The following is a 21,468-nucleotide window of genomic DNA, read 5'->3' on the forward strand; positions in this document are numbered from 1 at the left end:
CCCGGGATCGAATCAGGTAGCACCCAGTGTCCTCGCACATAGGAAGCTAAGTTCCACCCCAACTACTGGCATTGCGATAGAAACTAGGATGGATCTGCATTGCAAGCAGTTCTCTGTGTCTTTGACACTGAAATTTCAAGAGCCATGGACCAGATTATTCCCAATAAAGCCCCTGGGCTTGACAAGGTCCCTGGTGATCTTTATGAGTACAACAGGGATATTTTGTGCCCTTAGGTTTCAGTGGATTTCAGTGCCATAATGAAGGGTGCACCCAGGCCCACAACTTGGGCTGGTGCAGAGATTATCCTGATTTTAAAAAAGGGTTATAGGTCCCTGCCCTCAAAATATAGGCCAATTAGCCTCATAGATAGTGCACAGAAGTTGTTCAGCTGGGTTATCCTGAACCAGTTGAGTGAGTGGGTTTCTGACTGTAATATTTTAACTTCTCTGTATTCTGGCTTTAGGGACAATGTAGCAATCCTTGATCAGGTACTTCACCGTCAATTAATATACTGAATATAAGTGTTTTTGGGAGGAGGCAGACTGTATGTTATTTTTGTGGATCTTCAGTCTGCCTTTGATCTAGTCCCTAGAGATCCACTGTGGAAGGAGATAGGAATACCGGGGTAACTTGTAGAAATCCTGAACAGATTATACTTGAATAATTATGCCCAGGTCAGGTAAACTGACAGACCCCATTTCGGTAGGCTGAGGGGTGAGGCAGGGATGCATGTTAGCTCCAACTCTTTGGGCACAATTCAAAAAAGTAATCTTAGACAAAATCATAACTTTATGACTTTTGGTATTGACAAAATGCATTTTGGAGTAGTGAAGTAAGGATTCCTAACTTTACTACTCCTAAACTAATCACATGTCTGGTATTCGCAAGCTAAACAGCCCAAACAAAAAAAACTGATGCAATATACGGTGTTCCAGAAGTATTCAGACATGGTGCTTATTCCAAAAATGTATTCCATTGTTCCCTAGTGTTAAGCCCATTTATAACCATGTTCAAATATGAATTATACTAGAACTCTGTTAATGTTCTCTTTTCTTCTAAGTTGCATCCACATTTATTTCCCACAATTTTCCCGAAAATGAACCATTGAAAATCTAAATGGCTATGTTCAGCCATAATGAAATGTTCAACTTCTGGTGCATTAGTTTTACCAGTCTACAGAGCTGATTTGTGTTCCGTAAGATGTGATCTCAATTTGTGTCCAGTCTCCCCCACATATCCTAGTCCTCTAAATGAGGTTAGTTGTTCAATCTTTAGACAATGCATATCGGAGAATAGGATAACTGTGTACCTCCGCACCTATATGAGATCATAAGCAGATCATTTTAATTTTAGTCCCATATAGGAAAGGTTGTGAAGAAACTATTTATCCCTTTATTTCTTTTGCATTCCTATATAGAATATATATAACAATACTTACCGATGGAGATGTTGGGATAATCACAATAACTGGAGGATACAGTTTCCCTTGAGGATGCTGTATGCTCTTAGGATACCCATTATAATGACTTGGGTGAGTCAATAACTGAGTGACTTTAATAAAAGAAATACAATAACTGAAGTTAGCTGACATAGGTGACTGAATGAGTGGTCTTATAACACTATTTGGTTGGTTGATATTTACAGAGTGGGGGTACAATTGACATGTGAGTTGATATTAGTAGACAAGTCTGCATGAGTTGTTTTTTTGTCCTGATAATTAGGTTAAATACTATGTTATATACTGCAATATTACAATTTACCATGTTAAGGTGCTTCATGACTTTTGACTGGGGGAGTTTTCCCTATTCATTCAAAAGATGAAACAGATAACTTTAGTGTACCATACCAGATTGTTTATTTACACATAGGTATATATCTAAATATTATCTAAGAGGGGCACATTAAACTTGTCTTGATAAAGGTGGCTAGTCAGTTTGTCAAAATAACTTTATTTCGCTGATACAATTTTGGCATAAAAAGTATTCTACAAACATACTTTCATCAATAATTGAAAGTGACCATTATAAATTTGGACTAACATGTAATGAAAACATGATTTAAAAGACAGCGATAATGATTTTAAAAAACAGGGATAAACTAAAAGACAGTATTTCATACATATATACATAAATTTTACTCAAGCCAGCGTATTGAGTTGCTTTGTCCCCTCCTGCTTAAAGCGGATAGGAAAAACGTGGCCAAACAAAAACATGTAAAAGAATCTGACAAGATTATATAGGGCTACTCGACATTGTCTAAAAGTCATTTTTCGGATAAGGGGGACAATATATCTTTTTCTTTCATTAATATAGAGTTTACAATAAAATGGGAACAGTCTAGCATGAACTGCCAAACCATGTCTTCCCTGGACCGGAAAAAAGCCTCCTGGGACCAGTTTCTGGCTAACCAGCTGCCTGGGACCAGTTTCTGGCTAATCAGGATGCTTGTTTCCGGTCCAGGGAAGACATGGCTTGGCAGTTTGGCATGGGCAGTTCCCATGAGGCACAGGGTCAGACTGATTTGCATATGTAGGAACTGGTGTGGCGGAGTGAGCTAAAGAATGATGATGGATTAAACCTCGATCAGTTTACTGGGGGTGATTGCTTGCAATTTTCAATACTCTGTCCATCATCCCCTTTGGTTTTGCTTTGTTCGCCCTAAGTTGGCAGGGTATGCCTAGACGTGGGTCCCTTGCTCACTTTGCCGCTGGATTCAAGCTAACCTGGCTGATGACGGCTGATTAGCCAGAAACCAGTCCCAGGATGCTTCTTTCCGGTCCATGGAAGACATGGCTTGGCAGTTCGGGCTTCACTGTTCCCCCTGAGGCACAGGGCCAGACTGATTTGCATATGGCCATGTCTGAACTGGGGTGGCGGAGTGAGCTAAAGAATGATGATTGATTAAACCCAGATCAGTTGAATGGGGGTGAGTGTTTGCAATGTTCAACACTCCGTCCATCATCCCCTTTGGTTTTGCTTTGTTAACCCTAAGTTGGCAGGGTATGCCCAGAGGTGGGTCCCTTGCTCACTTTGCCACTGGATTCAAGCTAGTCTGGTTGATGACAGCTGATTAGCCAGAAACTGGTCCCAGGATGCTTTTTTCCGGTCCAGGAAGACATGGCTTGGCAGTTCAGGCTGGACTGTTCCCATGAGGCACAGGGTCAGACTGATTTTTCTTATGGCCATGTCTGAACTGGGGTGGCGGAGCGTGTTAAAGAATGATGATGGATTAAACCCAGATTACTTGACTGGGGTGAATGCTTGCAATGTTCAACACTCTGTCCATCCTTCCCTTTGGTTTTGCATTGTTCATTAGTGCCCAACTTACTACGAAAGCCCAGTTGACAGGGATCCAAAATTCAGTTTTCCTCAGACCACTCTAAGATCTTATTGTACAGGACTCTACTCTAAGATGTTTAAGGTGTTATCAATTAAGGAGATTGGCCTGTAGCAGTTGGGTTGAGAACGGTTCCCTTTTTTGAAAATCGGAACAATGATACTTGTGGACCACAAATTGGGTAACGGGGCATATGTTAGGTTATTAAAAACTTTCAAAAGTAGAGGAGTCCAGAAGTCTGGCTTATGTTCGATAAGATAGATGGGTAAGCCATCTGGTCCTGGGGCTTTGTTGCCTCTGCCTTCCTGTTGCTTATGCCGCCTCTGAAACTGTTATCTCTAATCTGGTTAGCAGCCCTGGCTCGAAATGGTCTGCCTCTTGTGTGGGTGCAGGAAAAATAGAGAGTGCCCACACCTCAAGAGATAAACAACTTATTCAAAGGAACACGTGTAACTGACTGACACATGTAAAGGTACATTTATTTATACCAGCAACTCATGTTATTTATGGATTTTTCAACAAAATATTTTGAAAAGCAGAAAAAGAGGGATAAACCCAAACAATCAACACAGTAAATAAACAAATACATACAGTTATTGACAGTGGTGAACAACAATAATCAATGAAAAACATGTGAACACAGAGCAAAAATATTAGCACATTTGATGATTCATAGTTCCATATCAATGCCAAATTTGTAACCACCAAAGCGAAGTGAAACAAAAGGGGGGGGCAAGAGCTTGTACAATGTTCATTGGCATGGATACATTTAATGTATTACTATGCTCTTGCGCAGTGCCGACGCGTTTCAGGTTCGAGCAGAACGTATTCGAACCCTCATCAGGGCTTTGTGAATTGTCTGTGTGAAAAGAAAAATTAAAAAGGATGTTGAAAGCCAAAAGCTCACATGACTCATTTGGTTCATGAGATTGTAGAAAGAGAAAAGGGGGAGGGGGGGGGGGATACCTGTGGTTATCAGGCTCCGGAGAACTGATCACTGAACAGGGGGCGGTACCTCAAAGGTTTTAGTTCTAAAAATGAATGGAGCATAAGTTGTTAGAGACATTTCGTGTGATTACAATTTCATTTGTGTCAAAAATGATTAGAAATCACAAATGAGTGCCTACCTCTATGTGCACCGTCCGGCGCCTCTTAGAGGGAGGAGGTCGAGGTAAAAAATCTTTATATCCTGTCAATTAAAGAAAGAGGCTAATGTTGTAGTATAGACCTCAAACGGATATGTTAGTCATGTCAATAAAAAAATGCATGAAACATGCAGCCCCGTACCTTGCGTTATTGAGTATTCGAAAAACGATTTCCCTCTAAGCTGAAATTGACGTAGTGATTCTACCTAAAAAAATGCAGAAATGCGTCACAATGGCTATACGACGCCAGCATTTATACAATTGATGCAATACTGGTGGAAAGTAGCCTACCTGGGTTCGCAGCGGGAGTCGTGGCGGCCCAGGGATCGGGGAAACGGAGAGTATTGCTTTGAATCCGTGAAGCAATACTCTCCGTTTCCCCGATCCCTGGGCCGCCACGACTCCCGCTGCGAACCCAGGTAGGCTACTTTCCACCAGTATTGCATCAATTGTATAAATGCTGGCGTCGTATAGCCATTGTGACGCATTTCTGCATTTTTTTAGGTAGAATCACTACGTCAATTTCAGCTTAGAGGGAAATCGTTTTTCGAATACTCAATAACGCAAGGTACGGGGCTGCATGTTTCATGCATTTTTTTATTGACATGACTAACATATCCGTTTGAGGTCTATACTACAACATTAGCCTCTTTCTTTAATTGACAGGATATAAAGATTTTTTACCTCGACCTCCTCCCTCTAAGAGGCGCCGGACGGTGCACATAGAGGTAGGCACTCATTTGTGATTTCTAATCATTTTTGACACAAATGAAATTGTAATCACACGAAATGTCTCTAACAACTTATGCTCCATTCATTTTTAGAACTAAAACCTTTGAGGTACCGCCCCCTGTTCAGTGATCAGTTCTCCGGAGCCTGATAACCACAGGTATCCCCCCCTCCTCCCCCTTTTCTCTTTCTACAATCTCATGAACCAAATGAGTCATGTGAGCTTTTGGCTTTCAACATCCTTTTTAATTTTTCTTTTCACACAGACAATTCACAAAGCCCTGATGAGGGTTCGAATACGTTCTGCTCGAACCTGAAACGCGTCGGCACTGCGCAAGAGCATAGTAATACATTAAATGTATCCATGCCAATGAACATTGTACAAGCTCTTGCCCCCCCCTTTTGTTTCACTTCGCTTTGGTGGTTACAAATTTGGCATTGATATGGAACTATGAATCATCAAATGTGCTAATATTTTTGCTCTGTGTTCACATGTTTTTCATTGATTATTGTTGTTCACCACTGTCAATAACTGTATGTATTTGTTTATTTACTGTGTTGATTGTTTGGGTTTATCCCTCTTTTTCTGCTTTTCAAAATATTTTGTTGAAAAATCCATAAATAACATGAGTTGCTGGTATAAATAAATGTACCTTTACATGTGTCAGTCAGTTACACGTGTTCCTTTGAATAAGTTGTTTATCTCTTGAGGTGTGGGCACTCTCTATTTTTCCTTCATTATAGTATGGTCCAGCCCCCCTCAGTCCCGATTAGGACCTAACTCCTTCTTTTCTTGTGTGGGTGCAGCATACATTTCTGACAATTGTTTTTCCCATGACTCGCTCACAATAGTGCAGCTGATGGGAGTAAGAAGCTGCCCGGTAGATTGCAGGTCCCTTACGGCTGACCAGAATGTTTGACCCTTTCTAGAGTTTGCCGCTACCACTAATGCCTCCCAAAGTTTTTTTTTTAATTTCTGCTTTCCGATTTGTAATTGCAGTTTTGTACCTCAGCCTGGCCAACTTCATTTCGAAGTTATATCTCGGATCAGCTGATAGAGCTCTGCGTAAATGCTTATTTGCTTCAGAGCACTCATGGTCAAACCATCTGGGGTTACGTTTAGCACGGGAGGTAGGTTGTGACAAAAGAGTTTTTATAGCTTCACAGAGGTTATTAAAATCATGGACAGCTTCAGGGAGTGGATTTTGGGCTGATAGAAATGAGTTAATAAAATGCATATTACCCTTTACCACTGTCTGAAACAAATTATTAATATTTACACCCTCTCCATATTAATCTTAAATTGTCAGTGGAGAGTGTTAGATTCCTTGCTCCACATTCAGAACTGAACATGGGCTGTGAGGCTAGCCTCCGTCCTATTCTGATGGGGTTGTGGTCCCCTTAGCTTTTGGCAATAACTTCGGCTTCCATTAAATTGTCAGCAAGGAGAGGGGATATAAAAAAAGAAGTCTATGGTCGAAGAGCATCCCCTTCCTCTAAAAGTTGGCACATAATGATTATTATCATGCATTGCGCCCGCAATCTCCATAGCATTAATAACATTATGCTTGCTCAGAAGCGTGGCCAGCTCAATGCCCCTACGGCAAGTAGGGTTAGGATTGTGAAACCCTGAGCTATGTGACCAATCTATTAATTTTGCATTAAAATCACCCCACACAAGGATACCAGCATTTTTTGCTGTTTCTTGCTGGAAGTCCAGATGGGAGATGAAATCAAAAAGCTTGATGAAGTTCCTGTTGGGGACAGAAGTTGAGTCATTGTTGTAAAAATTGATCAGGTAAAAAGAGACTCTCCTATTATACATTAAAACTTGAAAATTACAGCTATTGGTGGGTACAACCTTGATTCTGCCTTCGTATATATATTGATACCAATGAATAGGCCCCCCGAGGGGAGTCCAGATTTGGGGCTGGGGGCTACAATGTTATAACAATGAAACCCATTGATGTGTAATTCTTTAGTGGCCCAAGTCTCCTGAAACAACTATGTATTGGTACTTTATTAGGCATAACCAGTCTGGGTCACCAAGCCTCTGTTGAAGGCCAGCCACATTCCAACCCAGAATGCTGAAATCTGTGTCTACCTTTGCCATAATGTTGTTGACTGCTTGTCTAGCATATCAGTGTGTGGAGGAGAGGCAAGATCCTGAGGGGTTTCTGGGCGACCAAGACCATGTTCTGATAAGGGTGTTTGTCAATCCTGTGTATCCAGATCTGACAGGGCCTGAAATCTATTGGATACAGGGATCCCAGTGGACATATGATCAGTACGTCAAAATTGTGGTTTATAAAAATACCCCAGGAGCAGCGCACAAATACCAGAAGTTTGCTTACAGAAACTTAATAGTGCATTGTCCTATTTGTTGTTTGTCTCTCTTGTTTTCTGTTTTATCTTTCTCTTGGAATACACTTTTATTTGATTGTTCTTATATTTAGAATAGTGATATGATCTATAGGCTTTTTTTTAAAGAAGTTCCTATGTATTGCACTATTTTGCACTTAAATTTGACAAATTCTCGTACTTTTCCCTTTTAAAACTGGATTTGTTGTCTAAGAATTATTTGACATAGATCAAAGATCTATGGGTTTTTTAATGGTGTGTAAATTGATGAATCCTGTATGATGCACACTTTTTAATGTTTTTAAAGGTTAAAATAAAAGATAATCATTCTTTCATCATCAATTAGCTGTTCTTTTGTGGCATTGCCAGTATAGACATACGATAAAAACCCTTTAGGACATTGGTCATGATTGGTTGAAAGTGTTTATTTTGGGTAGTGAAGGGAACTTATTTTTCCTTGACTGGTTACGCCCTGTCCCTGTGACATGTGAGGCCTCTCTCTCTCTATTGAGTTTCTACAAGTGGATAATACCAATGTCTTCTTCTCTCTAATGCATCCTCATTTACTGGTAGACTTGTCGAAATAACTAAAACTATTGAGCTGGAGTTTGAGAGGTAGAGTTTTTAAGTAGAGGCTCTCCCTCTCTGTTTCTAGATCATACAGGTCACCAAAAGGGATTCTACTCATAGGGCGTACAGCCACCAATGGAATTCTTTTGATTCCTGGTTTAGACCCCTGTTCAGATGTAATTCTCTAAAATTTTCCATTTTTTGCTGGAAGTATTTAAGAGGGATCTGACAGTGTCCAATCTTCGACTTCATTGGTCAGCAATAATAGGATTTCAATCACCTTAGGATGAGTCAACCTCAAAAGAGCCTATAATATCAAAACTCTTTAAAGGTTTTGATCTTTTAAGACCAAGGATCTGCACTACCTTTCCATCTTGGTATCTTCCCCTGGAAAAATCTATTTTGCAGAAACCAAACTTCAAACTTCTCGAATCAGCACCTGACAAGTTCTTGACTCTGAAAATCATTTTATGATAGCTATTACCTCGGATCATTGATTGGGTGTGCCGGCATCCATACCTCAGGATATTTCATGATCTTTTCTCACTCTTCGACTTCAGTGGTCAACTCTTCAACTTCAATGGTCTGTAATAACAGTATTTCAATACTCTTGGGATGAGTTAGCCTCAAAAGAACCTCTTATATCGAAAACTCTTTAGAGGTTTTGATCTTTTAAGACCAATGATTTGCACTACCTTTCCATTTTAAGAACTTCCCATGGTCCTAATATTTTAAAGGAGCCTCAATTCAAACCTCTAGAATAGGCACCTGGCAAGTTCCTGACTCTGAAAACCATTTTTGGTAGCTATTACCTCAGGCCATTTATTAGGTGTGCTGGCCTCCATACCTTAGGGTATTTGATGATCAGGTTAGTTTTTCCTCAGATCCCAAAAATGTTACCTCAGGTTAATACTGCTTCCCATGAGACCCAGGCGATTGTCCTTTTTCTATACCGAGAGATGAGTCTGGGAAGTATCCCTTAATTCATCCCCATCATGTGGTTAGAGCTCTAACTAGCTACCACAAGTGAGCAGCAGAGTATAGAGCTCATATTCTCTGTTTGTTAACTAATGGCCAGCAAAAAAGTGTAAATAATCTTCTTCTTCCACCTTAGTAAGATGGATTAGAGCTTTTATATCCACAGCGTAACAGGACAGTGGAGAAGAGATTCCTGAAAATAATCAAGGCATGTTCTACCAGGGGGGTGGCAGCTTGAACGGCTGAAAAGGCTGGTGTATCTATCAGACATATCTATGAGGCCACTACATAGACTTTTCTGTCTATATTTATAATACTTTATAGATTGGAGATAGTACAGGGATCTGAGCTTGATTAGGTTTAAACATAGGTTATTTCGTGATCTATTTTAGCATAAGTCCATATTGTTTTATTTTATTTTCTGTGTTTTCAAAGAATTATAGAGTCTGATCTAAATGTGCAACAGTTTCTTGGAGTGGGTGTTGAATGACGAATACCATTCTTTCCTGCTCTACCAGAATATATTTTATTGTGGTCCTTCTTGACTGATAAAGATAGGTCTTAGCTTGAGCATAACTCAGCTAGGCAGGACTGGAATGAGGAAGGGGAAAAAGAGATAAGGCTCTGAATACTAACCACAAATCATTATTAGTGTGATTCGTCCTTACTCGTTCCAGTATTTACAAACCTCCCCCTGCCCTGTTTTCTTCCTCAATCTCTAACTAAGGGCTTAGTTGAAGAACAGTTAGTACCTTGGACAGGTGTGGGATTTGTGGGTGGATTCCTTGACTCACTTGACATAGCAAATGATTTTAAGAGTAGGGGATCAATTGTAGTGAACGGGTTTTCTCAGTGAGGAACGACTGGGGTGAGTAAGGAGGAGTGGAAATAATGAAAATTAGTTGGAAATAATCAGAGCGATGCATACAAATATTTACCCCCGTTGAGGCCCGCATTACCTCATTGTATCACTGGGCATTTTGTCTGGTGGGCTGAAGTCTTTGGAGGTCAGTTGTTAAGGCAGGGGACAGCTGCTGTTGCATCTTCCACTTAATCCATCTTCCCTAGATAGTTACAGCAGTTGAGGGAGTGGACTTCAGGAGCAAACGATGACAGAGAAGGAGGGAGCAAGGACTGAGGAGCAGGGCTGATTCTAACATTCTTGCAGGGGCTGCTTTTGTTTTGCAGTCCAGCCTGCTCATGTTGCACAAATTAGGAATACATGAATTTTTTTATTTTATTAAAAGGACACGAAAGCCTGACGGAAAACCAAAATGAAGAAGACGCTAAGTTAAGACCCCCCGTACTCTGTACACCCCATAACGCCTCACAGTGTCTCAAATAGTAAGTAAGTAATTTAATTTGCATTGTTCATTAAAACCATTGCAATACAAACATTAAAGTCTGCATGCAAAAACAGTCTGTCACTGCAAATATTAAAAAAGTAGACATTGACATAACCTTGGAATTCACCCATAAGCCATGCTAGCTACAGTTACTGTCAACAGTAAAGGAGGGTGACTCATATAATAACAAAAGTACACACAGACATGAAAGTAACCTGAAGATTAAAATGCTGGGAGCGCAAGATATATAAACCCACTAAACATTCCACCAGAGCAAATTCACTTTGCAGCAAGTCGTTGTGAGTTTGTCACAGAATCATAAAAAGCCATTTACATCAGCGAAATGTCCTCAGGACTAACCTACAAACAGCTCTATGAGAAATATTATGATGCCGACCTCGGTCTTGCAACATATTTCGGGCCAGACTCGGACTTTAAGCAAGATGCATTCACAGAGCGAAGGGAGATATTTGACAGATGGTTCCGATCCGGTACGTGCAGTGTTTTTCTTACTTTTATTGCTAATGCTCAGTGAATTCATGAGTATAACAAGAACCTGATTATTCAGTAGTGAAAAAAATAAAAATACTACTTAATTGTGTTAATGAATATCTGATGTCAAACCCAAAAAACTAGCTTTTTGGGGCAAACCCTTCTGCTAAAAAAGGTTTTTGCAGAATAAAGGGGCATATGTATCAAAGAATACATTTGCGATTCTCAAATAGCGATTTTTAGAGAATCACTGTGTGAGAATCGCAAAACGCTATGCATGTACGATTTGCAAATAATTTTGCGAATTCTACTTATTCCTTAATTGCGAATCGCAAATAGCGACTACCAGTTAAGGAATACCTCCCCATTCATTCCTAGGGGCCTAGAGGCCCATAGGAATGAATGGGGAGACATTCTCAATTTGCGATTCTCAATTAGAGAATCACAAATCGAGAATGCAATTTCAAGGGTGCCAGGGTGTAAAAAGGACACCCTGTTGCACCCCTGAAATGTGCATGTGTGCACATATGGCACATATACATGCCCTATATGTTTGCAACATGGCACTTTGTAAAATGCAGGAAAGTGCATTTTTCAAAGAAACTTGAAGTTGGTGGTAATTTGCGATTTCTTAAGAAGAAATCGCACAACTTGGTTGCTTTTTACATCGCATTTAAGGAATCACAATTTGCGATTCCTTAAATGCTTTCGCAAAATAAGGAATCGCAAATTTTGCAATTCCCTATTTTGCAAGGGCCTTTTGGGATGATACATCCCAAAAGGCTTTTTCCCGTTCGCAAATGAGACAATTCTGAGACTCGCCCCGTTTGCGAACAGGAACTTGGCTTCATACATATGCCCCAAAAATCCTTTAAAATATTTTTAATGTTGAACCTCAAATACTTTTGGCCTTTCTTTAGAGTTTGGTGGGGTGGGATACTTGTTAACAAATGTGGTGTATATATCTCAACCACCATATTACATATCATAGGGTGCAATACACTTGTAATACGGCAGAATGGATATCCATCAAGTTTGTGACAGAATATCCAACCGCCAACCGCTAAATCAAGCAATTAGTCTAAAAATAGTAACTTTCACCCATCACTATTTTTTATCAGCTTGTAGAATTCCACTATATCTTTCAATTGTCTTTCTTAGCTCATTTATTTAGTTTTTAGTTGCAGGAGCCTAGGCAAATTACCTACATGCAACTAAAAGAACCTATATTTCTAGTTGCACTTTTTTCCCTATTGAATGATAGTGGAACCCAAAGGTTTCATAAGAATGGTGATATTTACACGGTTTAGTATATTTTGTTCCTAAAAGTTCTGCAATGAGTGACATTCAAAAAGAAATGTGGCTCCAAAATGTTGTTGTGCAAGCATGATTTGCCCTTCTGTTATTACTGTAGTTGTTTATAGTCATGCATATAGGTTTATATCTGTGTATCTGTTTATTTTATTTTATTTATTCGATCAATGGCATGATCATACACACATCATAAAACACAACAAATATTTTAAAAAATCTCATTACATACATTCATCGCTAATTTATACAAGTAAAATGAATTAGGAGCATAACATCAGGCACAGTATCAAAGGTATAACAGGAAGTATAATTTTTTTAAGAATATAAATAGAATAAAAGAATGTAAAATATATGGAATCAATTATATGCCAATGAGAATTAAAGATTTAGCTTACAACACTATACTTGGGTCAGGGACCTCACTAGAGTTTACCCCTACATCAGTGAAAATGGATCGTTTGGTCGCTTTGGACCTCAACCACCCAGCATATAAAAGATATCTGGATAAAGTAAAAACAAGCCATTTGGTTGTGTTGGAGCTAAATACACGCAAGCCTTCTGAGGAACCAGAAAATGACAGCATCCGGCATGCCGGAACCATCCATTTGTTCCTCAGAGTAGCATATACAGGGCAAAAAAACAAATAATGTTCAGTGGTTTCAACAGCTGAGTTTCAGGATGGGCACATAGGAGTGATGCTTGAGTTTTACGAACTGCTTCTAATGGTGTATACCGGCAAAGTGCCAAATCTACATACAGTGCACTTGCCTGCGGTAGTTCTACATTGTCCATATACGTTTCAAATCTAAAACAACTTTTGAGGTTTCAAAAAAGTGTAGATAAAGTGCCTAGTGACATAGATTCAGAGCAATCAGAATGTATAAAATTCCAGTACATTATTTTCAACTGGGTAGAAGTACAGGGCCACGATTGAGATAGCTATTAGCGAGGTTGAGTAGTTAGAACACTTTGAAAGATTGTATAGCAAAACAGCTCACATAACAAGGGCAGAAATGGAGCCTGTAGCCAATTTGGTTTCTACACAAGGTACAGAGGACACACATTTTAAATTTGAGCTCAGTGAGGTCATTTTAGCCATTAAAGCGAGCCTGGGAGGTAAGGCACCTGGACCTGACGGCGTCACAGTTGATCTTTTTAAGCGTAATATTTTATTGTGGGGTCCTCTTTTAACTCAAGTGTTAAACGCTTGTAGCAAAATCGGCCCCCTTTCTTCCTGGTATGAATCGACTTTGGTCCCCATCTTTAAAAAAGGGAACAGGTCGGACCCTGCCTGTTATAGGCCGATATCTTTACTTGATTCAACTATTAAGATTATCGGCAGAGTTTTGTTATCAATGTTACAAGACTGGGCGGAACACCATTCAAAACTTAGCGACCTCCAGTACGGTTTCTGCAAAGGCATGGGTACAATTGACCAGGGGTTAAACTTGAACATGATGATTGGCAAATACACTAAAGCCAAACAGAGTAGCCTGTACTTAACGTTCATAGATTTAACTGCTGCGTTTGTTTCTCTAATCCACGAGGAACTCCGGAGAATTTTAACTAATATGGGGGTGGATAATTCAATAGTTTTATTTCTGCGACAATTATACGCAGGAGCAAATGCCAGGATTCGTTATGTGATGGGAGGAGAGTGCACTAAGCACTTTAGGGTGAAAAGAGGTGTGAGACAGGGATGCGTCCTGGCACCCTTCCTATTTATATTACACATTAATGACTTGGGATCCAAGCTGGGGAAAGAGTGCCAGGACCTCCCACAAGTGGGCAAGAGACCTATTCCTACAATAATGTATGCCGATGATGCAGTCTTGATGTCACGTACCCCGGTAGGGATGCAGAAAGTAGTTGACTGCTTTGCTGATTACATGGGCAAATTAGGTTTAGAAGTGAATATCTCTAAAACCTTTGTGATGAATTGTGGGGTAGGGAATAAGCATTTCAGACCCTTTTCAATAGGTAAGAAACCGATTGACTGTTGCAAAACTTTCTCTTATCTCGGTATACTATTTGATAAGAGGGGGACTTGGACCCAGGCCATTAGGACTAGGAGGCTACTGTTTTCTAAAGCGGTAGCCGCACTTTTTAACTTTGGTAAGAAGTTGGCGAAACGGGCGTCAGAGGTCCTATTACAGATATATAAGGCGAAATGCATTTCAATAGCTACCTATGGTGCAGGTATTTGGGGTCATCGAGAATGTTAAAGATTTTCATTGATTGTCCTGGACAGCACCTCTACATATATCTGCCACACTGAATTGGGCCTGTCATACATAATGGATATATGTAAAATTCAACCGGTACTCCTGTGGCATAGACTATGGACTTCTGATTCACTGGAACTCGATAGACAGTTACTTACAGACTGTGGCAAATTGGATGGGGCATGGAAGATTAACTGGTTAGAATACATTAAAAATGTTGTTGGTTACCTCGGCCACCCCGAATACTTTTTGAACTCCTTTAGTCGGCTAAATGTAAATAGGAAAGAGGAAAGAATTATAAATTGATTGCCTATCCTATTTGGACAGTAAGAGAAGAGCAATAGAATCCCCAAAAGTTTCTGTACAGGCACATCAGCTAATAATGATTACCGATATACTGCAGCCCTACCTAAGCAGGTTTACAAGAGAGCACAATAGATTTTTGTTGACCCGTTTGAGACTGAATATTTTCCACAGGCATGTCTCTTTTCCCACTGAAAAAAACTGGTCGAAGGAGCTATGTAAATGCCCATGTGATTACGTGTCTTTTCAATCGACTATTCATGTTCTATTCGTTTGTATATATTATTCTTATATAAGACATAGGTGGGTTTTACCAATTTTAAAAAATAAGGGCCTAAGACAATGTCGTCCTGCTTTTCTGTTTCTACAATCGTTAGGAGAAGAACAATTGTCTGTATCAATTTTAATATTTTTAAAACTACTTTTAAAATGTAGAAATTCAATCATGATGTAATTCATTTTCTTAAATCTTCTTTGGAATTGTCTTGTCTTGCTATTTTATGACGTAATAAGTGAATACTTGCATTGTTTACGTCCATAATTGTAGTGTGCTTTTATGATTATCTCTTTTATTCGAATAAAGCTGATTGAATTTAAAAAACTGGGGAATCATTTTTTTTGTTATATGGAACGTGGATTGTCCCACAAGATACCCAACCCTATTTTTATTTATAAAGAGCCACCCCTTAACTTTCCCAAACCAGGGCAGAGAAATAGTAATTCTTCCACAGCATCTTTTACGGGTACTTGGGGGTTGCTAGTCGAGAGTCTTACCCAAAACAAAAGCACCCTCCGAACAGCACAGTGGGAGATCGATTTTAGCCCAAGGTCGAGTCGAAGTGGCAATAGGGGTGTGTTCTTTGGAATATTTAGAAGAGCTCTTAGAATTTTTTTTCAGCATTTCTAGTTTTTTAATATCCTCAAGACCCCAGATTTCTGCCCCATAGAGTACTGCTCTCAAAACATTTGCCCTATGTATTTCTAACATGGGGAAAATAGGGCGAAAAGTTCAACATTTGGCTCTTTTCACTAATGCACAATCTACATGTTGGAGTGTCAGAGCACTTTTCAAAATTTGAGGGGACCACGCCAGATTATCACTAATTCTAACACCTAGATAGTCAAAGGCATTGCCCTGCTCTAATGGTTGGCCTTCCAACAGCACTTTCCCCTTGGCAGTTTTAATTTTCAAACCCCCGGATTTGCAAGCGTTAGAAAATTGAGTTAAAACATTATGGATGCCCTTTGGGGTTTTAGATATGAGAAACGTATCGTCGGCACATAAAAGTGAAGGAATTTGCTTGCCTCCCAATTTCGGTGGGTCACCTCCACAATAGTACAACTCATTTATCAGCTCGTTCATTAAATAGGGTAAACATAGTTGGGGCAAGCACACATCCCTGGCACACTCCTTTCCCAAATAAAATATTTCCAGACAACCCCCCATCTTGAATCAATCTGACTCTGACACAATTATCGTGGTGTAACCTGATTAGAAGGTGAAGTAGAGCAAGGGGAAGGCCCATATCTCTCAGGGTAGACCAGAGTCTAGTGCGATCAATGGAGTCAAAAGCAGTTTTGAGGTCGACAAACACTACATAAAGGATGCCTTTCTTGAGTTGACTTCTTTCCAAAATAGCATTAAAAAACAAAACACTTGATCCAAAGTGCTGGTAGCAGCTCTAAACCCCGCCTGCAAGTGCAAGAGTATGTTATTGTCCTCTGCCCAGTTTTGGATGTGTGTTAAAATTAGTTTTCCTTTTTTTTTTTTTTTTAATTTTTTATTGAGAGTTCATACCAGTAAATTACAAATTCATAAATACATACATACATACATAGAAATATACCATCAATAAAAAGGATAATAGACAGGTTAAATAGCTACAATACCAATGAGTCATTCATTTTACACTCTTGCTGCCCTCCAGGCAGCTACTGGGGCCCAAAGTCGCATACCCATTTCCCTTGTCTTGGCTCCCTTTAGTTCATATAGTGCTTCCTCAATGTTATGGATACCCAACATTCTACACATCCACATTTGAAACGTAGGTGCTTCTATATCCTTCCAAGCTGCACTAATTAAAATCCTAAGGATTGCTACAGAGATAAAAACTAAAGCTTCGGCCTCAGTGCGCATATTTAGTTTCACATCGCATCCAGTTATTATCAGGGTTGGGGGATAGATTAATTTTGACATCTAGCAGCCCTCTAAAAACCGCTCTATTTCAGTTTTAATGCTTTTTAGTTTTTCGCAGCCATAGAACATGTGTATGATATCAGCTGGACCATTTCCACATCTGGGACAATTGCTATCTGCCGCTTTCCCCCAAGAGAATAATTTTGCCGGCGTATAGTTTAGATTGAATAAAGTTTTATAGTGTTGGGCCCTGAGATTCGAGGAACGCAGAAATCTTTTATCCGTAGCTAGAGCCTTATCAAGATCTAATTCCGGATCCCCCATTTTTTGGGACCAGGCAGCTTCCATTTTACCCATATCATCCATTGATGCTTCACTAAATATTTTATATATATCCCTAATTCTATGTCCCCCCGACTTCAGATACTCAAATAATTCATATCTCCTTGTCAAAATGATACGTGGCCTAATTGATTTAATTCTGTTGACAAGCTGTAAGTATTTACACTCTTGATAACCTTGTAATGAATAATGTTGCGTAAGTTCTTCAAGTGTTCTACATTGATCTCTAATCATTATTTGCCCCAACTCTACAATACCCTGACTCTCCCAGTGATGCCACGATCCATCCCTGCTAAGGTTTGGAAAAAGTGTTGAATTACAGAGTGGTGTGCTATTCCATCCAGGGGGCCCAACCCTCAGGCAGGCGGTGATACCATCAATTTTTCAGCTATTATTGGGAAGTGAAGCAGCAGGGGTCTTATTGAGGAGAACCCAGAGGAGTTATTACAAGAAATTTGGGTATAGGACGCTTGAAGATGTATGGTATATGTGGAAAACTGTTAAAAAAACCCTAGATATACCCACTTTTCATCATAGCACACCACTCTGGAAAATTAGTTTTCCAAAGATTTTTGGGGACACATCTATCAGGCTGATAGGCCTATATTTTGCAGGGTCCCCTTTGTCCCCTTTTATAAATATTAGGATTATTTCAGCTCCTTTCCATGTGGCCGGGATCACACCTCCATGGCAAATGGCATTAAAAACTGAGTGAAGCAAAGAGCACCAGATATGGGGTTCAGATTTATACAGATGTCCAGGCAGTCTATCTAACCCCGGGGATTTGCCAGTTTGGAGGGAAGTAATTGCATTTTTAACTTCCACATGTAAAAAACTCTCTTCCTCGTTGCAAGCAAACACATTGTTGCAAACCCTAGGTTCCTTCCCTGCTCGACCTTCGTCCCCACCGTCCTCCTCAGAGTATAGTGCCGGGAAGAATTCTTCCCAGATATGTGACTGTAAGTGGAAATCGTTTTGATCAACCTGGTGAATAACCTCCTTAGAGAAAAGATGCCAGAATAGCCGGCAATCCTTTAAATGCTTTTGAGGAGTTGACCCTCCCTGGTTCCTAAAATAAGGTGAGATATTATCTGAGAGATCTTGGTAGCTGGCTAGGATAGCATCATCATTTGTGTTGTACCTCTTCACAAAAAACTGCACCACCTCTTTGTAAACCTCTGGAAGTATCTTACCATCAGCAATTACATCAGCCCACTTGATTCTCCTATTGTTGTTAGATGTTACTACTGGAACCCTAATTAGATTATGCTGAGGCTTTTGAAACGGTAACCCCGAAAAGCTTAACAGTAGGGCGTTGTGGTCACTATCATTTCAGTTGAGAATGGCCATATCACTTACTTGTGGCCAGTGATTGAGATCGACCAAGATGTAATCTATTCTACTCATCAAGCTCCCCCTCTTAAATGTGTGGTCTGCACTAGGGTCTGAGAGGGTCCTTCCATTACATGCCTGCACCCCCTGAGCTAGAGTGAACAATAAGACTTGCTGAGCTACACAGGTAGATCTTTTAAGTGTTGGAATTTGGAGCCTTTTGATACCTCTAGCTTCTTCCTCCTCCCGAACTAGATCCAGCACATAATCCACCGGCTCATATGTAGTATTAAAATCTACGGCTATGATGAGGGGGCATTCGTTATTGTCAGTTTCAAGGAAATTAATTAACGTTGTCATGGTGTCTTAGGGTTTGTGTGGGCTTTTGAACCTATTATAAATGTTAAAAATTCTAACATGGAATCCCCCTTTGAGTAAAGCCATGTCAATGGCCAGAATCTTCTGGGTGTCTATATCTAGGCACTTTATTTTACAGGCGAGTGTTGTTTTAGCCCACATCAGCATACCTCCTGCAGGTCTGACAGATGATGACTGTTTTGCTTCTATGCTAAATGAGGTGAAACCCACCCTATAGATCGGTTCAATAGCCCAGCTTTTTTGAAAAAAAACACAAATGACAGTTATCCACGAGTATACACCACTCAGGGTCATTGAGTTTGGAACAGAGCCCTGGAACGTTCCATGAGAGAATATATAACTGTTGGTCAGTAGTCCATGTCTGACTTACTTCAGGGCTGACCCTTGTTGTGGGTGTGCTGATTACCCTACTGTCAGATGGACTAAGTGGGGTATGAATCTCTGGTTCATTGGGGTGGGAGACTATGTGCACCTCCGTGGGTGAGCCGGTCTGAATGGAACCCTGAGGTATCACGGGGGCATCTTTGCTGGGCTCTAGTCAATCTAATTTGTCCAGGACTGACAGCACCTCGTATCTATTGCTAATTTCAAAGGGAGTTGTACCTTTCTCATCTGGTTGAGACGTGTTGGTTGGGGATTTTGTAAGTGTGGTGAGATGCTAGGTATAAGATGTCTGTAAAAGAAACCCAGCGTCATTATGCTTATCCAATTAGCTGGACCCCCTCTGAGAGTATTGTTCCCACTCCTGATTATAGACCCCGCAAGGCCTGGACTTCGACAGTTTAGAACAACACAATCTCCGTCAATGGTCTTGCGTAGGGGACCTACCCATCCTACTCTTCTTACCATCAGGATGTCTTTGTAACGTGAGCTATCATACACAGACGAGTGGACTAGCCAGTGACAAACCTTATTTTTTAGCTGGCCTGCAGATTCTTGAAAATTGTCCTGGAGTGAATAGACCTTAGTGAGTATAACAACATAGGAACAACATTCCAGAGGTAATAAAGGATATCCCTATGTGGTTGATTAACAGAAAGAGCCACAGAAGATGTGTGACTGGGTAGCTGCCTCAAAGGGCAGTCCCCCCTTTGATAAATATCAGAACGCTGAGAATCAGTTCTAGGCATACAAATAGTGGCTCTGCAGTCATATTTGTGACTAGTATCCTCATGGACCCTATTTTCACAGTTAACTTCCCCCATGGCATTCCCTGGTTGATTATCTCTGTGTTTATTATAGGCTGCAGCAGCATTATTATGGGTTGTGTGGAAAGTGCTCTTGTATCCTGCTGGTACTTTATCTGAAGTTTGCAGTGTAACAACCTGGGAAAGAGGAGCTACCTCACCATCATCCTATGCAATATTTGGGGGATTATTCAAGGGGTTGTTAGAACCTGCACCCTGACCTTTTCTTAATAGATTCTCAATAACTGTGACCTTGTCCAACAAATTCTCTTAAGGGACTATGGCTATTTTATGTGACGCATCTAGACCTGAACCCACCGCAACACTGGCAGCGAACCAAGCAGTCTCTATTTGGTTAAGCATTTTATTCATGGCACTGTCCAGGTGTTATAAGCAGCCCCGTAGTGAGGCAAAGCTGTTGTCAATTAGTTCTTTGATCCATGCAAGAGCAATATCCAGAATATTATCCCCAACAATATCAGGGGCCGCATCTCCAACATCCCCAAAAGCACAGCATATTGGTACGGGAGGAATAGCATCTGTCTGTGTGCTGATGGAACTAGTTTGTAACACCTTAGGATTAGTGTGCCAAGGCCATTTTTGCTGTATTGGTTTTTGAGTGCCCTCACACCTCCTTTGCTTCACTGGTGGCTTGGCTCTCTCACCTTATCCTCACTAGGTGGTTTAGGGATCCGTAACCTAGTGAAATACTTGCACCATTTAATGTGACCATAGAAGATGCTTCCAGGTTCGGTACGGGAGAAGACGGAAGCTGGCGTTGCGAGGTTGGGGATAAACAGGATTGAGGGGCACCACCCAGAGAAACAGTACCTTATGAAGAGTGCCTCTACAGAATTAGCGGTTCTAAAGAGAGTCACCTCTCCTTCAGGTCTATCTCGTGACTGAGCATTGATTCAACCCTGACAATGAAAGCGTCCAAGGTACCCACCACTCCCTTGCGTTTGCTCATAGTAAAGGCAGAAATAAACAACACCACAGGCACAGGTATTAATAGTCAAGCGATGCAATAACGCCACAGTACCTAGAAATTGTGTAGCCAATATCTACAGTCCCAATGTTAAAGGGATGGCCCAGCCCAGTCTCCTCTGGGCTCCGACGGGCATGGACGGGCCCGCCCTTGGCCTGGGCATGTCCATGTGCGTCCCACGCTGCAGGTGCCCTGAGCATTTTTATGGCACCTCCTGGCGCGTCCTGCCCTCAGGCGTAACGTCCCTGCCACAAGGCACGCTGGGAGGTGTAGTTTCCTACCTCCTAGCAGCGATGGCGAGAGC

The 21,468-nt window shown here is 40.7% G+C and overlaps 1 protein-coding gene across 2 annotated transcripts in view; it reads left to right on the forward strand.

Annotated features, from left to right (window-relative positions):
* Nucleotides 1-10,761: 10,761 nt before the first annotated feature.
* The window catches only part of LOC147663498 (nicotinamide N-methyltransferase-like), a 162,835-nt gene continuing 152,128 nt past the window's right edge, over nt 10,762-21,468 (forward strand). For both annotated transcript variants that reach the window (XM_086950406.1, XM_086950407.1), the window contains exon 1: nt 10,762-10,957. In XM_086950406.1, coding sequence (XP_086806532.1) covers nt 10,810-10,957 — 148 coding nt within the window. In that variant the 5' untranslated portion in view covers nt 10,762-10,809. The remainder of the gene's footprint in view (nt 10,958-21,468) is intronic.

The sequence above is a fragment of the Lissotriton vulgaris genome, unplaced genomic scaffold (genome assembly GCF_964263255.1).
Source record: "Lissotriton vulgaris unplaced genomic scaffold, aLisVul1.2 SCAFFOLD_266, whole genome shotgun sequence".
In the NCBI taxonomy this organism is placed as follows: domain Eukaryota; kingdom Metazoa; phylum Chordata; class Amphibia; order Caudata; family Salamandridae; genus Lissotriton; species Lissotriton vulgaris.